Consider the following 14079-nt stretch of genomic DNA (forward strand, 5'->3'; position numbering starts at 1 on the left):
GTACTTAAAATTCTTTAGAAAAGTTCAGAGACTATACAGGAGATATCACTTCAGCATTATTAGACTCAACTCAAGCTTGGAATGGCAGCTTAGCAAGCACAGGCAGAGAGAATTAGATAGAAAATCCACATCTTTTCATGTACAACTGCTTAGCCTTCTAATGCAGGTGTTCTCCAAGACACCAGAAACCTGCAGCTGCAAAAGACCAACAGAGCTGTTGGGGTTTTTCAACAATCCTCCCTTGGGTTTTTGCACCACTCAGCCCCACACACACACACAGTACAGGAGCTGCTTTCACATCACTCAGACATATCACAGAGATTCTTCCCAGAGCTCGTCCAAATAACTGAAATACCAGAGAACCCACAAAAAGGCCATGTTCTCCTATATTTAGCTAAGTCTCCTGTTCACCAGCAGCTGGCACCACGATCCCCTTGGTACTGGACAGCTGCAGCTTCTCCAGCTCAGTCCTAATCACTGCACAAATTAGAAGAAGTAGGAGACATGCTCAGCAAAAGTAGAGGTTTGTGCAGCAACAAGAACTTTTTTGTTTTCCTAGACAAGCATTTTAAGAAACTAAACCTTACTACACAGCAAGCCAATAAAATAAACTAGAGGTATCGACCACGGGCTCCAGGAAAATGAGCTCCTCAGAAAAATTCCTTTCATTACAGGGTATCAAGAAGTGTATATCACCTCCTTCACCCACCCAGCTATTATAAACTGCTAATTATGTCACAAAGCACTTCTCCACTCTCATTTTTCACATGCCAAACTCTTATCTTTCCTTATCTGAAGCAAGAGTCCACTTCTCTATGCACCTGTATTGCTGAGAAAAGCATTCTGGAATTTAGCACTGCAATCATTGCTGTGCTAATTGCTGGTTGCTCAATCAGAAAGCAAAAGAATGGGGGAAAAAGAAAAAAAGAAAGAAAAGGAAAAAAGCCCTAACAACAAAAAAACCTTCCAGGACTTCTAAAGTATGACCCTGCTGCTAAAACCCCTTTCAGGATCTGCACTGAAAACCATAACTATTGCTGTGGAGCCCACAAGTACTCTTTCTGAAAATAAATAAATATTAACATATTGACATATTTAGCACTGACAGGACACCTTTGATATCTCCAAATTTACACATCATACTTTTCAGAGAGGGGAAACCAGATGCCAGCAGAACAGAAAGAAAAAAAAAAACCTTTCTCATCAAAATGCCACTACACTGAAAAAGATGCAGTCTCCATTCCATTTTCAGTAAGAGAACAGTTAACGAGCCACCAGAAAAGACAATTCACTGACATCAGTACTGCTATTCTCAGGTTACTTTCTTTTCTCTGAAACAATTCAGAGATTCTGCCGCAACTCCGACCCAGGCCGCCTCCTCTATGACCTTTCTGCAGCTTTTAGGCAACACAAAAAATGCTGAAGACACTCGTGCTAGAGAGGTTATGCAAAAATATTCCACTATGACCACCATAACAGTGCCATTTAGCCACACTGCTGCCAGCAGAAGTTCTTAAGATAACTTAAATGAAATTTGGACGTGTTTCTGTCGTCCTATTTAGCCCTAATGTCTAATTTATTACGTGACTAATTTTATCTTATCTCTGAACTTGGCCAAAACACCTACATGTAAGAATCAGGCACTCTGAAGAAGAATTTTTGAATGATTTATGTGTCCCCATCAAAAGTATCTTCAGACACATCTCATGTGAGCTCAGTTTCAAGTCTTGCAAAAGACTAAAAATCTTTACTAGTAAGTTACCACACATTAAAGCAGTGAACCAGGAAGTTTGAAGTAAAGCACGCTGCTGTCACACCAGAACTTTACCCACATTTTCCAAAGCAGCTCACTGCAAATGAGCAGCACAATCTGCTGCTGCCCAGGAACACTGAACACACTGACACAGAATGCAAGCTGAGGTAAAGGTCTCAAGTCTAGTTAGAGAGCTCTGGACTTGGAGGAAGCCATGTGATAACTGGAACATAAGCAGAGCAATTCCTTGGCAAAACCAAGGGTGGCAGCTGACCAAAGCTAGTTAGTGACACCAAGCCGATTAGTGTCTCATTTCCACACAAAAGTCAAGGGAAGATAAATAACTTCCCACAGGACACATGACATTGCCACATTTGGTTAACTGGGTGCACAATGACCGTGGAGCTGAGATTTCTATTAAAGCAAAGTGTATTTGGTTTTTTAAACACTATTCAGACCCCACTGTCCCTCTTTTTGCCCTGTGTACCCAGCCTAATATGCTGGCTTTATTTCAAAGACAGTGGAGATGCCAAATTCACATTTCTCATCCCTGACGATCCATAAAGAAAGGCTCACGTGTTTATCATAGGATCACAGGATAATTCTTTGTACTTCTTTTTCTAAATGAAAGATGTCAAAGTCTATTACAAGCAGCAGCAGTCAGTGGAACCTACTTAGAAATAAAAGGCTGATTTTATTCATAAGCAAGCTCTGGAACTATCTGACAAGGCTAAATTATTGCACACTGACTAATGTCTTCTTATGGAAATAGATGACAAGAAATTCTGTTGCAGAACAGTTTCACATCTGCAGATGTGAAATTTGATGTCCTAAAAAAAGCAAAATTAAAAAAAAAAAAAAAAAAAAAAAAGAAGCCTTCAAAACCAGAGATATGACAAATGAAGGCAGCGGTAAAAAGATCAAACCAAAAAAAGAATCCACCAGAATCATAAGCAACAGCCCAAGATATCCTGCAAGGAGTACTGCACAACACAGCCTGCAGACTGTTACAGAGCAGCTATAAACAGCTACAGTGCCATGGCCACACTCTGGAAGGGCCATGGCCTTACTGAGTCACCTCAACCAACCCAACCAAACTGAGCAATCCAAACAAGTCCTGAAATCAGGCTCTGAACAGCAACTTGACAAAATAGAATCTTCACAGCAGAAGGCTCACCACAACAACTGCAACCAGTTTCTCACAGTGCCTGTGGTGGGGCTGCTTGATGGCACAGCCAGCCTGGCCCATGGGCCCTGCTCGGGCAGCTCTGGGTGCATCCCTGTGTCAGTAACAACTCTGTGCACTTCGGTAAGGCCACAACCTGCAACTTGAACTCTGCACTCCAGTCAAACAGTTCATCTTATCTCCAGTCAGGGGCATCCCCAACACCAACAAATCCTTCCTTGAGCCCTGTAATCAGCTGCCACAGAAGGCTCTGCAGGGTCACCCTCTTGCCTCAAGTCTGCAGGCTCCAGCCAGTGCTGAACAGCTCTGAGATATTCTGCCTTCAACAGGAGCTGCCACCTGTGCAGTGTCATATCTTCAACACCCCCTGTGTGAGAGGCCAGGGTAACTGCACAGGATGTAGCAACCAGCACCAAAACCGAAAGGAATAACACAAGACTGAGTTCAGATTCCCCTCTACAGAGCTACAAACCCAAGAAACCCAGAGAAAAACAGAAAAGGCTGGTAAGGAAGAACATGCTTGTCAGGACAGGTAGGCAAGACACATATCTTCATACACACAGCCTGAGGATATGAAACAATACTTAATTACTGTGAAAGTAAATTTAAAAATGGAAGGCAGTTAGAGTTCAAACAAAAACAGAACTAGCTACCATATATTAGTAGAGAAATTACTAGATATTTATCAGCTTTAAAATACAGAGACTCAGCTAACTTCCAGCAGCATGGCTGTGCACTGCACCTGGGACAGCAGCACATTAGAGGCCACAGCTTGCCAGTGACTGATGGACTGTGACAGGAGCCGAGTGGGTATACTGAAGTGGGTTGATTGTACACATCCTACAGGCAGCCTCATACCTAAATAAGAGGTGGTTTGAGTTGGCCTTCCTTTATCCACCATGGCAGCAGCTTCCACAAGCCACACTTACCAACCCATGGCCAAAGCTAGCTACTGGAAAAAGCATTCCACGAGGTGTTCACCTCGACCTGCCAGGATGGATAAAAAACACCTGTTACTTTCATACACACAGGGACTGCAAGGTGAGCAGCCTGAAGTAAAACAGTCTTTTTTTACAAAACAAATTAAAGGCCCTGCACAGCCTTTAGGGCTAGTGCCTCAAACTGTCTGCAGTAACAGACAGCCTGGGAAAAGCACCTGCCTTTCATCACCCGAAAACACCCACACTAGGCATGGAAAGAACGGGCATTAGGGCTATGTAAGCTACTTGGTCTTCAAAATGTAAAATTTCCTTGAAAATTATACAAAGAAAGAAAACAACTCCCAATGCACACGTACTGGAGATTGAAAAGCATATTCTCAGAGAAATGAGCAAGCTAACAAGGCAGGAACTGAACTTTGTTCTTATGACAGTCCAGTATCACTCAGCAAAATAACCCTGTTGCCTTCCTTAAGCACAGGCCTGAGCAGTGCAGGCTCCCTCCAGGGATTACTGTACATTCAGTAACATTTGCAGTCCGAGAAGTTTGACTGCACTGGCAAGGAAGATCAGGTCAGGTGTTTACTGCTTTTTCTTTTGTTGCCTAGAGTCACTCATGATTCACAGAGGGTAAGTAAGATTCACCAGATGAGCCCATGGGAAGATCCTCTTCCTAAAGGTTACAGAAAGCTAAACATAACCAAGGCAGGAAAAAAAAAAAGGAACAGATTGCACAAAGAGCTAAAACAACCTTGTACCAAGACTATACTACTGCCCAAATTTAAGTGTCCTTCACATTCCCACTAGAAACACTCACTGTATTTAAAGTAATTTATATCTAAAAGTCACAGCAAAACACCAAGACAGGCTGAGCGCTCATATCAGCTGCCTAGTTAAAGAACGTACTTCTCACCACCCAAAATCCCCTCCTACTTACGTGATCTTCTTCTGAAATTGGAATAAATTAACCCCTAAGAAAAAGCAGCTCTGCCTGGCAGGAGCTGCTGAGAGAGCCACACAGGCACAAAGCACTTGCTGTAGTATTCAAGGGCCCGGTTTGCGGGAGAGAGACCTTGCAGAGCAGCGGCGTTTTTTAAGATGATATAAACAAGTAAAGCAGACACCGTTAAATTCGGCTAATATAACTGAATTCTATATCACCCGCTTATTTTGGCAGTGGAGCGCTGAAAACATCCGAGCCTATCTCCACGTACTCTTATCACCTCTGGAGAAGGCAGCTTGTGGGAGCACCGATAAGAGCTTTACCCCAGGCCAGCCCCGCTCCCCGCAGCTCCCCGGGCTATCACCAAGCGCCCGGGAGGGCGGAGGGAACCCCGGGCTGGCTCCTGTGCGCTCGGGGGAACCCCGCGTCCAGGGCAACCCCGGCTGCGCCGGGCGGGCTGCGCTGCCCCCGCTCGGCCCGGCCCGGCCCGGCCCACGGGCTGACACGGGCGGCAGCGCTGCCCCGGCGCGCCGGGCTCCGCGTCCCGGCCGTGGCAACAGCGGAGCCGCCGCCGCCCGGCACACCCGGGGGGCTCCTCCCCCGGGCGCGGCGCCCCGAGCAGCCCGGCAGCCACCGCCAGCGCCCCCGCCTTTGTCTCTGCCGCAGCCGGCGGCAGCGGGGCGGGAGCCGGGCTCTCCCCTGGCCCCGGAGCGTGGGCACCGCCGCCCCCCGCCCGGCCGTGCCCGCTCACCGTCGGAGCTGACGGTGTCGTAGGAATCGCCGGGGGCGGGCGCCGCGGCCGGCTCCCGGTAGTCCACCCAGCTGAGCCCTTCTACGCTGTCGTACTCGGCGCGGGGCTTGTCCTCCACCGGCACCACGGTGAAGTGCGGCATGGCTGGCGGGGCGGAGAGGGCTCCCCGCGGCACCGCGGCGAGGCAGGCGGGACGCGGCGCGGAGCCGGCGGCGCATTCCTGCCCCGTGCGGTCACTTCCTCTCAGGAAACCGCGCTCCTCAACTCCACCCATTCCAGTGCGAGCGCCGGGGCGGTGCGGATCCCGCCGCCCCCGGGGCCGCCGGGCGAGCACCGGGCGCGGGGGCGGGGGTCGCTCCGCCGGGCGGCCGCGCTCAGCAGCGGGGGCGCGGAGGAGGGGCCGGAGGCGGCGAGGCCAGCGAGGGGAAGGGGGAGCCTTCCTCCCGCATTCATCGTGACAGGAGCCGGGCCCGGGGGCGGCGGGAGCCGGGCGGGGCGGGGCGGGCGCCCTCCCTTGCGGGCGCTGCCGGGCCGCCTCGGGGAGGAAATTTCCCCTCCATCGTGGCCCGGGCTCCCTCCCTGCCGCCGCCGCCATTTGCTAGGCGGGAACGATGCGCTGAGAGCTGCGGTGGGGATGGAGCCGGGTGGTCCCGAAGCGCCCGGAGGGACGGGGTGGTGCGGGCGAGCATCAGCAAGTGAGCCGCGGACAGGGGACCCGAGAGCCCCGCCGGGCTGGCCAGTGAGAGTTAAGAGACTGAGAGTTAGAGATATCACGGCTAGTTATCCCTAGTTAGGGATTTCTCCCTAGTTAGGGATATCACAGCTCCCAGCAGCCGGTTCCAGCCCGGCGTGGGGCTGGCGAACAGGCGGAAGGCGCCCCGAGAGCCGGGTGTGTGCAGGGTGCCGGTACCGGGCGATGTGCAGCTGTCCCCGCTTCCTGTGCCTGCGGTGGCAGCGCCGCGGTTTCCCTTGTGCTCGCTCCGGCTCCGGCGACACGAAACCCTGGGCAGGGACGTGGCAAGCGGAGCAAGCCCAGGGGAAACGGGGAAGATGGCAGCGCTGAAGGCGTGCGGGGGGCGCGGGCAGGGCGCTGCCTGCGGAGATTTGCATGCGGGCCGGGCCCGAGGGTGTCGGCAGCTGGATGCAAAGCAGCCAGTTGCTAAGGCAGCAGACGGATGGAGTGTGGCCCTGCCGCTCACACGGGGCTGCGGAGCCGGGGGACACCATTGTTCGGTTCCACTCTGGAGGCAGAGCGTTGACATCCCCTCCGTGACATCCCAAAGCTCAGGGCACGCCAGCCACCCAGCGTCTTCCCCCCGAGCGAACAAAATCAGATATCGCCTTCACATTTGTAGAAGCTGGCACCAGCAGCGGTTATCTTGGCCTTCGTTTCGCATATGGTAGCCTTCACGTGGAGTTTAAACTGGAATTAATAGGAGATAATGCCATTTATTTTCTGCTTTTGAAAGCTGGCCTTGACAGTAGAAGGATGTCTTCTTAATGTGTTGTGTAATCATCAGGAAAAAACTCTGGAAAATAGTTTGTGTGTTTTACTGTGAACTGTCAATTCAAACTAATTCTGTAGATTTCTGTAGACTGAAATATTCCCTAATCAAGAAATGGGTGTACAGTGACAAGACATTCCAGCACAGATGTAAGATTTGTCTTTGGATCACGCAGGAGTTTACAGGAGGATGCAAAGCTTAGAGCAGAGGAACGGGCTAAGGCTGGACCTTTCCTGCGCTCCCACCTTGCCCCCACCTTTCTGAGTATGTCCTGCCTTTCTGACAAAGCACCCCCCAGGTCATGAGAGGAAGAAAAATTTGTAATGAGCAGGAGAGAGACAAACATGAGGGAGAATGCTTTGTTCATGAGAACTGACTAATAAGTCTACTTTTAATTAGTTGGGGTTTGAAATGAACATGAAGGATCCATGCTGTGGAGCGACTGCTGCCAAGGGGGTAGAGGTCTCTCAGTTCACTTAGCACAAGGTTGCTGGTGGACCACCTCTGGGGCAAGGCAGAGTAATTCCACCTCTTGGTATTGATCAGACAGGTGGAAAGACTTCTAAGACTCCTGTGCTTTCATGTAACCTACATTTTACTTTTGACACTTACCTCTGTTGGACAAAACAACAAAGATCTTCATGTGGCCGTGTGTATCTCAGTAAACAGCCTTACCAGTTCTGGAGGAGATTTAAAAAAAAAAAAAAACACCAGAATTTCCTCTGTTGAAAACTCCTAGTTTCTTGAAGACTTAAGTTGAGATTATTTATTTTGCTAGTAACCCTAAAATGAGCATGTTTGTAAATGCGATCCCCTGAGATCTATAAAGCTTTACTTGCAATTTCTCTGAGCAAGCAATAATTGTATCCTCCAGAGGAAAGTAGAACAATAGGCCAAAAAGTAGCATTTTCTGTTTTACCCTCTATGGTTGAATTATATTTCATTAGTGTTCATGAAAGGTTTCACCTAACAAGCTAAACCCCACCAAGAAAACAGGAAAATTAATTGACAAGGGGCAAATAATTTTATATAGAAAAGGGGCAAGATGCTAATTCACCATTAAGCATGTTTGTTCATGTTCAGTCTTCTTTCCTCTTTTCCACTTTTTAAAGCTTTTGAGTGAAAGTGTCTGCTCTAAGTAAGCTGGCCTAGAAAAAGGAGGCAGGGACTGTAAGAAAAAAGTCTCCAAAGTTAGTGGTTTTGGAGTCCTGCTTATTCAGGAAGACCCATTTAAATGGGTGCTTCCCTCTCATGGCACTTTTGAAAGCAGATGTGGCAAGGAGACACCACTCCTTAGGCACCAAAACTGCATCTATGCCATCTCAAAACATTTTAGCATCATTGAATCAGTGGAACTGAAATTGTAACCCATGAGCAGAAAAAGTTTAAAAAAAAATTTAGGCTTATGCACAAATACCAGCAACTCCCTTCTCTGGAATGGAAGCTATATCCAAATGCCTTAGCAGAGAATTGAGCCCTAGGAAACCATTCAAGTCTACTGAAGCAAAAATATTTCTTTGTCTAAGGACAAGGGTTCTTTACTGACTTGCAGAAAAACTGTATTTAGAGCTGAGAAGTTATCTACCCAGATCAACTTTGTTTAGCTTCTGATTTGTAAGAGAACACAATTTCAACCTGGATGATTAATTTTTTTTTTCCTGAGGATACTAAGTGACTGTTACTCTGAATGGTCTGAGTGGCCATCAAAAGTTGTCTGATATGAATATGATGCTGGAATGAAACTGGATGTTCTACAATACTACAGTACTTACATGAAAGAACACTGCTATCTTCTCATTAAATAAAAGGGATGAAAATTACCTGTTTTTTACAAAGCTAAATAGAATTTGGGATTATTGTTTTATATAGGTACAGACTGGTCAGTGAAAACAAAAAGCAGAGATAATAATTTTAATTTCCTCTTTATTTTTTTAATCTTTCTACACACCCACTCCAATATCGAAAGAGAAAAACTGCACTTCTGAGAAAAAACCTGGTGGTTTCACAGCAAAAAAAAAAAGGAGTTCAGCTCTGCAGAATCTTATTAGATTATTAGAAGAGAAAAGGTCTGTATTTTCAGTAGTCTAGTTTACATTTACAGCATCAGTGAAATCAGCAGCCTGGAGATTAGCAAATCCATCATCTCCCCTCTGATACACAACCAGGAGCTGCTTTTGAATTGGTCCTAACTGCAAATCATGTAATCAAAGGCACAGTTCAGTTCTTCATTAGTAAGCCACTGGATATCTGTGAACTACCTTAAGCAGGTAAAGCTTCCAGCTGAAAGGTCAGTGCCCTTCCACAGTAGAAACTGTGTTTTCAACTCAAAGGCTGTGTGAGAAACTCTGAGTCTTCCAGAAGGGCAGTTCAGTCAGCTGCTGTGGAGCCTGACAGAAATCCTCAGGGCAGGCAAGCGAGGTCAAGTTTGCCTTGAACACTTCTGACTGCAGGTGCCCACCTGTGAAGCACTAAAAAAGGAGCTTGGCTTTCAGAGCCCAGCATGAGACAGGGGCTGCACATCCCCAGCTGTCAGGCAGGCTGGGCTCTGTGTGCAGGGGCTTCATCCCTTCCCTGCAGGCAGCACTCAGAGGTTCCTCCAGGAGAGCATTGCCATCAGTGTTTGTCAGCCCTTCCAAGGGTCCAGCCCTCACCAGGGCTGTGGTGCACCCATGGAAGGCCCTGGTACAGCTCTGGAGTGTTGGTAACTTCCAGACTTGCCACATGGGATGTTAACCTCAATCAGACAACAAAATCACAAAAAGCAGCATCATTTCAATTCCTTCTCAAAGCAAGTGATTTCCCATTTGTTTAAAGGATAAACTCAGCATCTGAAAATGTGTTTGAGGACTTCTTTTCTTTTCTTCCATTCTTCCTGAATTTCATGGAGAGCTATCTAATTTTAAATAGTTTCATTTTTTCTAGCTGGGAGAATCAAGACCAAGCGAAAAGTATCATCTGTAGAAATAAGTCATTACACTGCAATTCAGATATGTTTTTAATTCATCTCTAAAATTATGTTACCCCTAACACAGCAAGGAATCTTCAACTGTTATTTATTGGTTTGAAAGATTTTTCCCACTAGAGTGGAACCTGGGTGACAAACGGCCAAGAGCTGACCATCAGAAATAAAATAACAAAACAAAGTTCACCTCTGCCAAGGCATAGTTTCCCAGGACATCAGGCTTGGCAGGAATTCTGCCAGTTCATGGCCAGCATTTCACCAGAGTGAACTTTGGTTTTCAGCACATTCCTGCTTTTCCATGTGTGAGGATCACAGCAGCCTTGTGGGCAAAGCAGGCTGGAATGGCAGCCTGGCTGTAAAGGTTCCCCACTCACAAAGAGCAGGATCCAGTGCCCATGGCAAGGCCAGGCAGTGGCTGGAAGAGATCCTTTGGAGAGGACCAGGACAGCAGCATCCATGGAATCAATGCTTGTAGGAGATGCAGTGTGCAATCCTCCCTGGGCCATTTCCAGGAGAAAAGTGAGGGGAGGAAAGGCCACACTGAGCAGGACAGGAGCTCTTCTGCTAAAGACAACTGGAAATTTTGCTATTCTGCTAGAAAACATATCACAGCTTAAACATGAAAAGACCACAAGAGGACACTATGGTGCCACTTACCTTCAAAATTTATTTACTTTAAGGACCATTTTTTCACTTGTAAAATTATTTATAACTGTATTTGATGCACAGAATAGCCATTTCTACAAAAAACCTTGATCTCATCTTTAGAAAATGAAAAGTTACTTAGTCTTTGAGATACCATTTCCTTCCTACTCACCCAGGTTCTGCACACTCAAATAAGAACAACTATATCAAGGTTTTCTACAACAAACTTGTTAAATGTGGCAGTAATTTTTAGTGTAGAATAAAGATGCTGGGAAAAATACTACTCTGTGGATCAATTTTCATATCAGTTGCATTTTTAGCATGGGTAGATTTGTCATGGTGTATTTAATTTTTAATAAAGGGCTCAGAGAGGAAACTGAGCACAGGCCTAGACAATATTCTTGAGATGCTGAGTTTATCTACAGGAGGACACTTAGGAAGATTAATCCAAATCCAAAGCTGCCTTAAACTTTTTTCTAATGTTTGTATTCCAGACTAAAGGGACCTTCTTTTGATTTGTGTGATGAAACTTGTATTAGCTTCAGTTTTAATTTCACTTAGTTTGATCTTTATTTTGTTTCTCAGCAGCAGCCCTCAGGGGAACTTGAATTCTTGTTTCCTGGGCTTAACCTTTCCTTTAATTGCAGAATCGACAAAAGAAATGTTTTATGAGAACAGATAGACCAGGTGCTGAGAAAGGGCTTCAGAGGAAAATATCCATTATATAGAGGAAAGAATCAACTTAATGGAGTTTAAAAAACAATCTGGGGAGAGGCAACAGCAAAAGAATGGAATTAAGTGCCCTGTCATTTGAGTTCTGATTGTCAGGGCCAGAGCCTTAATTAGAAGCAGCCACATTTTTCTGTTGTAAGATAAATGCTGAACTTTGTTTACTTAGCTTGGTTTTTTTTTTCCCCCTCCACTATTTGTTGTCTCATGACAGAGAAGCAACTGAACCAAGTCCAATATCTCTCTGAGGTCACAGTTTTTGGAAAGAAGTGTTTGTTGTTGTTTTTGTTTGCAAACAAACAAAAAAAAAGTCATAATAAATTATAAATAAACATGAAGGTTAGTGAGGAACTTTTTCCATTTCTCTGGTGTCAGAAGATTTAAAAAAAGATAATTATAATACCAGGAAATGACTATTCCCATGTCAAGTTGTTCTGTGTAGATGTAAGGCTTCCAAGTAAGACAGCAAGACAAAAAATGAAGACCAGGAAAAAAAAAAAAGTAAGGAAAATAAAAGAAAAAGATAATTCTTGAACCACTGAATCAAGCCTTCCAGAACAGTCCAAGCAGGGTTATCCAGGACCACAGTCTGCCCTGGAAGCAGTTCAGAAGTTCAACTAAAATACTGCTCTGGGTCTGCAAATCAAATCCAACAAATCTTAAGAGCAAATAAAAGCCACTATTAGTGGGAAGAATCTTCTGGTTATTTAATTCTTTTGTAGTTTAAACATGTTATGTTTTCCGAATTTGAAGCAATTTGATCATTTCCATATGTATAATCCAGAGAAGAGCAAACAGCATTTCTGCTTTCAATAGCAAATGGAAGAAATCCAAGTTTCTGCAGTCTCACTCTGCTTTTTCACTCCCCTCCCCACACAATGAGCATGGTTAACCCAATCACTGACACCATCAGTGGGAAAGTCATCCCTTGAAGGAGAAAAGTTTTCTGCAAGACCAGCTCGCTGAACCAGCTTAGACAAACAGCAGTGCTGTCTCCAAGAACGGGGAAGACAACTTGCAGCCAGGGACAGAGCAGTGCAGCAGCCACAGCTGGCTCTGGCATGAGCTGCTGGGACACTGCTCCTCACTCCACAGCAGGAGGGGATGCAACAGCTGGCTTGGCAAAGTTGGTTCTGTGGGGCAGATGCTCACTGAACCTTAGGTGTAAAATCAAAGGTTAATAAATTCATTGCATGTAGGTGGTTAGACTTAAGGCACAGTGTCTGCTGACCTTGAAATGGGAATATGCTGGTGTGTTGCTTGAGCAACTCAAGGACATGCAGGGAGCAATGTAGGTGTTCAGCAGAGCTGGGTGGTTTTTATCCAATGTAAAACACACAGGAGTCCTTCCATGGCCCAGATAAGTCACCTGCTGGGTGGAAGTTTGGTACAGGAGCTGAACTGCTCAGATTTTGGGTGACAGAATTGTCACGTGTGTCAGACTTTGGAGGTTTGGTTTCTAGCATCACCACTTGCCCAGATGGGACAACTCAGAAGTGATGTTTTTTATTTCTGTGGATGCTACAGTCAGGAAAAGGATAGTACTGGGGGAAGGGCCCTGGCACCAACCTTTGAGAATCAAATCAATAGTCTGCATCAATATTATCCCTGTAGTTCTTGGCTGCTCATATCACATATGTAAAAGCATGAGCCTTTGATTGTTTCAGATGACTTCAACTTTGGGTCTTTTGAAAACCACCCTAAGGTGCTTCATAGTAGATAGATTTTGAGATTTACAGAAATATTATTAAACATTTTCAGAATTCATGTTAGCACAACTTGTTATTTAGAAGAGGTAAGGCATGACTTGCATTCTTTCATTAGGCAGCCAACAGAGCTTATGACAAAGTTTGCATCTCAATTATATCTGGTACTTCTGATACCAGCAGCCATAATAGAATCTGTCAGCTGAACTTGAATGCATTTGAATTACCAATGCAAATGGCTGTTATTAATTGGGGCAGGGCAAAGGCATTCAATTGCAGCATGAATCATCCTCCCATTGGGAGGCAGGAAACAGAGTACAATCATTTAGTGCTTGAGTTGTTACAAATGCAGAGTTGTGAAGACTACAAGTTGCTGTCAGGGCTGGAGACAGCACTAGCACCAGAGTGAAGGGTCACTAGTTTTTCTGAGAGCAGTCACAGCCCTATCTTACATGGTTTAATTTTGAAATCAATTTCTAATAAGATGCCTTCCTACCATGCTTCAAGTTGTGTGGTTTTGATAATTTAAGAAAAATAAAGTAGGTTCATCTATTAAATAATCTAGATAACATGGATAATCAGTGCACAAGATTTCATCTGTTGGTTTTGCCTTCTGATTTTGTTTCTCACAAGCAGTTTATTTGAAGCATTCTGAATTAACATTGTAACTGGTAATGCAAAAGGGACTTTAGATGATGACACATCTGCAAGAAGTGCTGTGAGGCAAAGGTTATTTTAACCCTGATGCAGGCAGCCCCTTTTGCCTTGTTCTCCATGCCTTGACAGCTGGAGCAGGGATTTGCTGCAGGTTCCACTGTCCTCATGGACTCACTGCAGTGACTGATCCCTTCCCATGGGCACTTGCTTGGATGGGTTTAGCAGGATCTGAATTTAGATGAGGCTGACTGCCTACATCCAGGATTAAACCTACTTGAATTTCAAGCAGGGGCTTGAAGGGCAA

The 14079-nt window shown here is 45.7% G+C and overlaps 1 protein-coding gene across 6 annotated transcripts in view; it reads right to left on the reverse strand.

The window, feature by feature from the left end:
- Positions 1 to 5860, reverse strand: part of SLC12A4 (solute carrier family 12 member 4) — a 46441-nt gene extending 40581 nt beyond the window's left edge. For 2 of the 6 annotated variants that reach the window (XM_050978917.1, XM_050978913.1), the window contains exons 1-2: positions 4815 to 5061; positions 3798 to 3926 (exon numbers count right to left, since the gene is read on the reverse strand). In XM_050978917.1, coding sequence (XP_050834874.1) covers positions 3798 to 3840 — 43 coding nt within the window. In that variant the 5' untranslated portion in view covers positions 3841 to 3926; positions 4815 to 5061. Of the gene's footprint in view, positions 1 to 3797; positions 3927 to 4814; positions 5062 to 5571 lie in introns of those variants that run through there. The other 4 variants (XM_030227492.2, XM_050978915.1, XM_030227491.2 and 1 more) reach the window with 4 other exon arrangements.
- Positions 5861 to 14079: the final 8219 nt, after the last annotated feature.

The sequence above is a fragment of the Serinus canaria genome, chromosome 11 (assembly GCF_022539315.1).
Source record: "Serinus canaria isolate serCan28SL12 chromosome 11, serCan2020, whole genome shotgun sequence".
NCBI classification, from domain to species: domain Eukaryota; kingdom Metazoa; phylum Chordata; class Aves; order Passeriformes; family Fringillidae; genus Serinus; species Serinus canaria.